Below are 9,142 nucleotides of genomic sequence, written 5' to 3'. Positions count from 1 at the left end.
CCCTCTGGTTTAGAGACCCACTAGGGTTTTATTGACTGGTTCCCCTCTGGTTTAGAGACCCACTAGGGTTTTATTGACTGGTTCCCCATTTGTCTGAAAGAGACAGGGGTTTGTTACTCTGGTTTAGAGACCCACTAGGGTTTTATTGACTGGTTCCCCTCTGGTTTAGAGACCCACTAGGGTTTTATTGACTGGTTCATCATTTGGCTGCAAGAGACAGGGGTTTTGTTGCCTTTTCAGTTGCCAGTTGCATTCCACTCCCAGTGCTGTTGTGAGGGGGGGGGGGATTGACTAAAAAAAAACTGAATAACACACTTGTTTGTCTGCCTGTCCTTGCCCTGCCTGGTGCCCTGCATTTCTTAAAAAGGCTCTGCCAGCTTTTCAGCGTTTTTAGTTCAAGTTCCACACAAGGCACAGTTTTTGCTTGGCCATCAGGGGAGACACAGGGAAGACACAGGGAAGACACAGGGAAGACACAGGGAAGGCACAGGGAAGGTACACAGACGGAGAAAGATAGGAAAATAGGGATAAAAGAGCTTAAACTGGTCGATTTCTTTGCCACAAGCACAGGGCCCTTAAAGATCTGGTAGCTGTCCTGACTTCCATGATGTCAACAACAAGAGGACGCGCAGAACGGCAGGTTAGTACTAAACCTCACTGGCCTGATAATGATGTGATGGTGGTCAGTTCAGAGGACCTCTCTGTCCTCTGTATACTCTCTCTCGCTCTCTCTGTCTCTCCCTCACTCTCTGTCTCTCCCTCACTCTCTCTGTCTCTCCCTCGCTCTCTGTCTCTCTCACTCTCTCTGTCTCTCCCTCACTCTCTCTGTCTCTCCCTCGCTCTGTCTCTCTCTCTCTCTCTCTGTCTCTCCCTCACGCTCTCTGTCTCTCCCTCGCTCTCTGTCTCTCTCACTCTCTCTGTCTCTCCCTCACTCTCTCTGTCTCTCCCTCACTCTGTCTCTCTCTCTCTCTCTCTATCCCTCGCTCTCTGACTCTCTCACTCTCTCTGTCTCTCCCTCACTCTCTCTCTGTCTCTCCCTCGCTCTGTCTCTCTCTCTCTCTCTCTGTCTCTCCCTCGCTCTCTGTCTCTCTCTCTCTCCCTCGCTCTCTGTCTCGCTCTCTGTCTGTCTGTCTCTCTCTCTCTCTCTCTCTCTCTCTGTCTCTCCCTCGCTCTCTGTCTCTTTCTCTCTCAATTCAATTCAATTCAATTCAAGGGGCTTTATTGGCATGGGAAACATGTGTTAACATTGCCAAAGCAAGTGAGGTAGATAATATACAAAAGTGAAATAAACAATAAAAATTAACAGTAAACATTACACATACAGAAGTTTCAAAACAATAAAGACATGACAAATGTCATATTATATATATACAGTGTTGTAACAATGTACAAATGGTTAAAGCACACAAGTTAAAATAAATAAACATAAATATGGGTTGTATTTACAATGGTGTTTGTTCTTCACTGGTTGCCCTTTTCTTGTGGCAACAGGTCACAAATCTTGCTGCTGTGATGGCACACTGTGGAATTTCACCCAGTAGATATGGGAGTTTATCAAAATTGGATTTGTTTTCGAATTCTTTGTGGATCTGTGTAATCTGAGGGAAATATGTCTCTCTATAATGGTCATACATTGGGCAGGAGGTTAGGAAGTGCAGCTCAGTTTCCACCTCATTTTGTGGGCAGTGAGCACATAGCCTGTCTTCTCTTGAGAGCCATGTCTGCCTACGGCGGCCTTTCTCAATAGCAAGGCTATGCTCACTGAGTCTGTACATAGTCAAAGCTTTCCTTAAGTTTGGGTCAGTCACAGTGGTCAGGTATTCTGCCACTGTATACTCTCTGTTTAGGGCCAAATAGCATTCTAGTTTGCTCTGTTTTTTTGTTAATTCTTTCCAATGTGTCAAGTAATTATCTTTTTGTTTTCTCATGATTTGGTTGGGTCTAATTGTGCTGTTGTCCTGGGGCTCTGTGGGGTGTGTTTGTGTTTGTGAACAGAGCCCTAGGACCAGCTTGCTTAGGGGACTCTTCTCCAGGTTCATCTCTCTGTAGGTGATGGCTTTGTTATGGAAGGTTTGGGAATCGCTTCCTTTTAGGTGGTTGTAGAATTTAACGGCTCTTTTCTGGATTTTGATAATTAGTGGGTATCGGCCTAATTCTGCTCTGCATGCATTATTTGGTGTTCTACGTTGTACACGGAGGATATTTTTGCAGAATTCTGCATGCAGAGTCTCAATTTGGTGTTTGTCCCATTTTGTGAAATCTTGGTTGGTGAGCGGACCCCAGACCTCACAACCATAAAGGGCAATGGGCTCTATGACTGATTCAAGTATTTTTAGCCAGATCCTAATTGGTATGTTGAAATTTATGTTCCTTTTGATGGCATAGAATGCCCTTCTTGCCTTGTCTCTCAGATCGTTCACAGCTCTGTGGAAGCTACCTGTGGTGCTGATGTTTAGGCCGAGGTATGTATAGTTTTTTGTGTGCTCTAGGGCAACGGTGTCTAGATGGAATTTGTGGTCCTGGCGACTGGACCTTTTTTGGAACACCATTATTTTGGTCTTACTGAGATTTACTGTCAGGGCCCAGGTCTGACAGAATCTGTGCAGAAGATCTAGGTGCTGCTGTAGGCCCTCCTTGGTTGGTGACAGAAGCACCAGATCATCAGCAAACAGTAGACATTTGACTTCGGATTCTAGTAGGGTGAGACCGGGTGCTGCAGACTGTTCTAGTGCCCGCGCCAATTCGTTGATATATATGTTGAAGAGGGTGGGGCTTAAGCTGCATCCCTGTCTCACCCCACGACCCTGTGTGAAGAAATGTGTGTGTTTTTTGCCAATTTTAACCGCACACTTGTTGTTTGTGTACATGGATTTTATGATGTCGTATGTTTTACCCCCAACACCACTTTCCATCAATTTGTATAGCAGACCCTCATGCCAAATTGAGTCGAAGGCTTTTTTGAAATCAACAAAGCATGAGAAGACTTTGCCTTTGTTTTGGTTTGTTTGGTTGTCAATTAGGGTGTGTAGGGTGAATACATGGTCTGTTGTACGGTAATTTGGTAAAAAGCCAATTTGACATTTGCTCAGTACATTGTTTTCATTGAGGAAATGTACGAGTCTGCTGTTAATGATAATGCAGAGTATTTTCCCAAGGTTACTGTTGACGCATATTCCACGGTAGTTATTGGGGTCAAATTTGTCTCCACTTTTGTGGATTGGGGTGATCAGTCCTTGGTTCCAAATATTGGGGAAGATGCCAGAGCTAAGGACGATGTTAAAGAGTTTTAATATAGCCAATTGGAATTTGTTGTCTGTATATTTGATCATTTCATTAAGGATACCATCAACACCACAGGCCTTTTTGGGTTGGAGGGTTTTTATTTTGTCCTGTAACTCATTCAAGGTAATTGGAGAATCCAGTGGGTTCTGGTAGTCTTTAATGGTTGATTCTAGGATTTGTATTTGATCATGTATATGTTTTTGCTCTTTATTCTTTGTTATAGAGCCAAAAAGATTGGAGAAGTGGTTTACCCATACATCTCCATTTTGGATAGATAATTCTTCGTGTTGTTGTTTGTTTAGTGTTTTCCAATTTTCCCAGAATTGGTTAGAGTCTATGGATTCTTCAATTACATTGAGCTGATTTCTGACGTGCTGTTCCTTCTTTTTCCGTAGTGTATTTCTGTATTGTTTTAGTGATTCACCATAGTGAAGGCGTAGACTCAGGTTTTCCGGGTCTCTCTCTGTCTCTCTCTCTCTCTCTCTCTCTCTCTCTCTCTCCCTCGCTCTCTGTCTCTCTCACTCTCTCTGTCTCTCCCTCACTCTCTCTCTGTCTCTCCCTCGCTCTGTCTCTCTCTCTCTCTCTCTGTCTCTCCCTCGCTCTCTGTCTCTCTCTCTCTCTCTTTCTCTCTCCCTCGCTCTCTGTCTCGCTCTCTGTCTGTCTGTCTCTCTCTCTCTCTCTCTCTGTCTCTCCCTCGCTCTCTGTCTCTTTCTCTCTCTCTGTCTCTCTCTCTCTCTTTCTCTCTCTCTCTCTCTCTCTCTCTCTCTCTCTCTCTCTCTCTCTCTCTCTCTCTCTCTCTCTCTCTCTCTCTCTCTCTCTCTCTCTCTCTCTCTCTCTCTCTCTCTCTCTCTCTCTCTCTCTCTTTCTCTTCTCTTGTTCATTTGTTCATTGCTGTGACACAGTGGTGTGGTATGTTCCAGGTATTTGGGAGAGAGAGATCAGAGCGTGTCTCCTTCCTTCCCTCTCTGTCTCTCTCTACTCTAAGGTAGTGAGGCTCATCCCTCTCTCTGTCTCTCTCTACTCTAAGGTAGTGAGGCTCTTTCCTCTCTCTGTATCTCTCTACTCTAAGGTAGTGAGGCTCATCCCTCTCTCTGTCTCTCTCTACTCAGAGGTAGTGAGGCTCATCCCTCTCTCTGTCTCTCTCTACTCTAAGGTAGTGAGGCTCATCCCTCTCTCTGTCTCTCTCTACTCTAAGGTAGTGAGGCTCATCACTCTCTCTGTCTCTCTCTACTCTAAGGTAGTGAGGCTCATCCCTCTCTTTGTCTCTCTCTACTCTAAGGTAGTGAGGCTCATCCCTCTCTCTGTCTCTCTCTACTCAGAGGTAGTGAGGCTCTTTCCTCTCTCTGTATCTCTCGACTCAGAGGTAGTGAGGCTCATGACATCCATCAAATATCCATTAGGACCTGGCTGCTAAGACAGGGCTGCAGGGGCTTTAATGTACCTCTGGATCAACAGAACATTAACAATCCACTGGGACGGGGCTTCGGGAATTATCACAGCATTCCTCCAGGAGAGGGAGAGGGAGAGGGGGAGAGGGGGGAGAGGGACAGGGAAAGGGTGGGGGAGAGGGAGAGGGCGGGGGAGAGGGGGAGAGGGAGAGGGCGGGGGGTAGGGGGAGAGGGAGAGGCCGGGGGAGAGGGAGGGAGAGAGGGAGGGGGAGAGGGAGAGGGAGAGGAGGGGGGGGAGAGGGAGAGGCCGGGGGAGAGGGAGGGAGAGGGAGAGGGCAGGGAAGAGGGAGAGGGAGAGGAGGGGAGGGAGAGGAGGGGAGGGAGAGGGAGAGGGCAGGGAAGAGGGAGAGGAGGGGAGGGAGAGGGAGAGGGCAGGGAAGAGGGAGAGGGAGAGGGGGGGAGTTCTTTATCCTTTTCTCTCTCTTCTATCCTCTGCTTCTATTTCTTTCTCTGTCTTTTTTTTCTCTCTTTCTACATCTTGAGGAGTTTAATCTCTATTTCTCTCCCCCTCTCCCTCTCCCCCGCCCTCTCCCTCTCCTTCTGCCTCTCTCTCTGTGCTCTTGACTAGAATACAGCCTATATATATAAGTGGGTAAAACAGTGTGTAAACATGATTAAAGTGACCAGTGTTTAATGGCTTTATGTACATAGGGCAGCAGTCTCTGAGGTGCAGGGTAGCGTCAGTAATCTTTATGTAACTACAGGGTGCAGATTTAGTCCGTGGCTGACTGAGCCAGGCGGGACAGAACTCAAGAGGAGGGTGTGTTAACTCAAGTGTACGTGAGACAATGAAAGAGCTTTTGTAAAGGAGTTTCAGTCTGTATAGTATTGTTTTCTTTCTCTCCAAGTGGGAGCTACAGTACAGTGTACAGTAATTATCTATATCCTGCCTTCATATTTCGACATCCCAAGGGGTGCAGCGGTCTAAGGCACTGCATCTCAGTGCTAAAGGCGTCACTACAGACACCCTGGTTAGATTCCAGGCTGTATCACAACCGGCCGTGATTGGGAGTCCCATAGGGCTGGCGCACAATTGGCCCAGAGTCGTCCGGGTTTGGCCGGTGTAGGCCGTCACCTTAAATAGGAATTTGTTCTAGTTAAATAAAGGTTAAATAAATAAAAATATCTAATAATTAATATCTAATATACACGTCTATCTCTCTCTCCCTGTGTGAGTCTGTGCCTCTGTCTGTGTGTGTGTGTGTGGTTGAATGTGTGTGTGTGTGTGTGTGTGTGTGTGTGTGTGTGTGTGTGTGTGTGTGTGTGTGTGTGTGTGTGTGTGTGTGTGTGTGTGTGTGTGTGTGTGTGTGTGTGTGTGTGTGTGTGTGTGTGTGTGTGTGTGTGTGTGTGTGTCTGTGTGTGTGTGAGCTATAGTACAGTAATGTAATTCTCGATTTCCTGCTAATGTACACGTCTCTCTCACCCCACAATGCAGCTGTTCTTCCTGTGTTATCTGCTGAGTTCCTCTGCAGGGGACAGATTCCAGAGGGATTTATCTCAACAACAGTGTCTTCTGTCGTTCTGTCTTTTCTTAACACTCTGCCTCCGTCTGCTTTTCATGGTGGTTTGGTTGGTGGAGACATTATTGGTTTTACATTGGCCTGCATCTCTAATGACACCCTATTCCCTATTATAGTGCACTACTTTAGACCAGGGCCCTATTCCCTATATAGTGCACTACTTTAGACCAGAGCCCTATTCCCTATATAGTGCACTACTTTAGACCAGAGCCCTATTCCCTATATAGTGCACTACTTTAGACCAGAGCCCTATTCCCTATATAGTGCACTACTTTAGACCAGAGCCCTATTCCCTATATAGTGCACTACTTTAGAGCCCTATTCCCTATATAGTGCACTACTTTAGACCAGAGCCCTATTCTCTATATAGTGCACTACTTTAGAGCCCTATTCCCAATATAGTGCACTACTTTAGACCAGAACCCTATTCCATAATAGTGCACTACTTTTGACCAGAGCCCTATTCCCTGTATAGTGCACTACTTTTTACCAGAGCCCTGTGGGAGATGAGGTGCTATTTGGGACATTATTTGTCATGATAGTCCAAGGGCTTGTTGAAGCTCGTCAAATCACTTGATGACCGCGATCTGACCGGTACCAGCGTAGTAAGCAACAATTAGCCGTTAGCCCTTTCTGACCCCTAGCTATGATTAGCTGTTAGCCCTTTCTGACCCCTAGCTATGATTAGTTGTTAGCCCTTTCTGACCCCTAGCTATGATTAGCTGTTAGCCCTTTCTGACCCCTAGCTATGATTAGTTGTTAGCCCTTTCTGACCCCTAGCTATGATTAGCTGTTAGCCCTTTCTGACCCCTAGCTATGATTAGCTGTTAGCCCTTTCTGACCCCTAGCTATGATTAGCTGTTAGCCCTTTCTGACCCCTAGCTATGATTAGCTGTTAGCCCTTTCTGACCCCTAGCTATGATTAGCTGTTAGCCCTTTCTGACCCCTAGCTATGATTAGCTGTTAGCCTTGCCTAGCCTAGCTATGATAGCAGAATGGAGAGTGGTGATCCTGGTTAATCTTTGAGGAGTGAAGCTGTCTATGGTGCAGTGTGGAGAGTGAAGCAGGAGTGAAGCTGTCTATGATGCAGTGTGGAGGGTGAAGCAGGAGTGAAGCTGTCTATGGTGCAGTGTGGAGAGTGAAGGAGTGAAGCTGTCTATGGTGCAGTGTGGAGGGTGAAGCAGGAGTGAAGCTGTCTATGGTGCAGTGTAGAGGCTGAGGAGGAGTGAAGCTGTCTATGGTGCAGTGTGGAGGGTGAAGCAGGAGTGAAGCTGTCTATGGTGCAATGTGGAGGGTGAGGAGGAGTGAAGCTGTCTATGGTGCAGTGTAGAGGGTGAAGCAGGAGTGAAGCTGTCTATGGTGCAATGTGGAGGGTGAAGCAGGAGTGAAGCTGTCTATGGTGCAGTGTAGAGGCTGAGGAGGAGTGAAGCTGTCTATGGTGCAGTGTGGAGGGTGAAGCAGGAGTGAAGCTGTCTATGGTGCAATGTGGAGGGTGAGGAGGAGTGAAGCTGTCTATGGTGCAGTGTGGAGGGTGAAGCAGGAGTGAAGCTGTCTATGGTGCAATGTGGAGGGTGAGGAGGAGTGAAGCTGTCTATGGTGCAGTGTGGAGGGTGAAGCAGGGACCGTCTCGTTGCTCTATCCTGGACTAGAACCAGAGACCCTCTCGTTGCTCCATCCTGGACTAGAACCAGAGACCCTCTCGTTGCTCCATCCTGGACTAGAACCAGAGACCCTCTCGTTGCTCCATCCTGGACTAGAACCAGAGACCCTCTCGTTGCTCCATCCTGGACTAGAACCAGAGACCGTCTCGTTGCTCTATCCTGGACTAGAACCAGAGACCCTCTCGTTGCTCCATCCTGGACTAGAACCAGAGACCCTCTCGTTGCTCCATCCTGGACTAGAACCAGAGACCCTCTCGTGCTCTATCCTGGACTAGAACCAGAGACCCTCTCGTTGCTCCATCCTGGACTAGAACCAGAGACCCTCTCGTTGCTCCATCCTGGACTAGAACCAGAGACCCTCTCGTTGCTCCATCCTGGACTAGAACCAGAGACCCTCTCGTTGCTCCATCCTGGACTAGAACCAGAGACCCTCTCGTTGCTCCATCCTGGACTAGAACCAGAGACCCTCTCGTGCTCTATCCTGGACTAGAACCAGAGACCCTCTCGTTGCTCCATCCTGGACTAGAACCAGAGACCCTCTCGTTGCTCCATCCTGGACTAGAACCAGAGACCCTCTCGTTGCTCCATCCTGGACTAGAACCAGAGCCTCTCGTTGCTCTATCCTGGACTAGAACCAGAGACCCTCTCGTTGCTCCATCCTGGACTAGAACCAGAGACCCTCTCGTTGCTCCATCCTGGACTAGAACCAGAGCCTCTCGTTGCTCTATCCTGGACTAGAACCAGAGACCCTCTCGTTGCTCCATCCTGGACTAGAACCAGAGACCCTCTCGTTGCTCCATCCTGGACTAGAACCAGAGACTCTCTCGTTGCTCCTTCCTGGACTAGAACCAGAGACCCTCTCGTTGCTCCATCCTGGACTAGAACCAGAGACCCTCTCGTTGCTCCATCCTGGACTAGAACCAGAGACCCTCTCGTTGCTCCATCCTGGACTAGAACCAGAGACCCTCTCGTTGCTCTATCCTGGACTAGAACCAGAGACCCTCTCGTTGCTCCATCCTGGACTAGAACCAGAGACCCTCTCGTTGCTCCATCCTGGACTAGAACCAGAGACCCTCTCGTTGCTCCATCCTGGACTAGAACCAGAGACCCTCTCATTGCTCTATCCTGGACTAGAACCAGAGACCCTCTCGTTGCTCTATCCTGGACTAGAACCAGAGACCCTCTGGTTGCTCCATCCTGGAATAGAACCAAAGACCCTCTCGTTGCTCCA

The 9,142-nt window shown here is 47.9% G+C and overlaps 1 protein-coding gene across 1 annotated transcript in view; it reads left to right on the top strand.

Annotated features, from left to right (window-relative positions):
* Nucleotides 1–369: 369 nt before the first annotated feature.
* ninj2 (ninjurin 2) overlaps nt 370–9,142 on the top strand; it is a 127,749-nt gene continuing 118,976 nt past the window's right edge. The window contains exon 1 of the mRNA XM_071331840.1: nt 370–640. Coding sequence (XP_071187941.1) covers nt 605–640 — 36 coding nt within the window. The 5' untranslated portion in view covers nt 370–604. The remainder of the gene's footprint in view (nt 641–9,142) is intronic.

Source organism: Salvelinus alpinus, chromosome 11, assembly GCF_045679555.1.
Source record: "Salvelinus alpinus chromosome 11, SLU_Salpinus.1, whole genome shotgun sequence".
In the NCBI taxonomy this organism is placed as follows: domain Eukaryota; kingdom Metazoa; phylum Chordata; class Actinopteri; order Salmoniformes; family Salmonidae; genus Salvelinus; species Salvelinus alpinus.
Note: the sequence above shows the minus strand (reverse complement) of the source record. Positions and strands in the feature narration are given on the sequence as shown.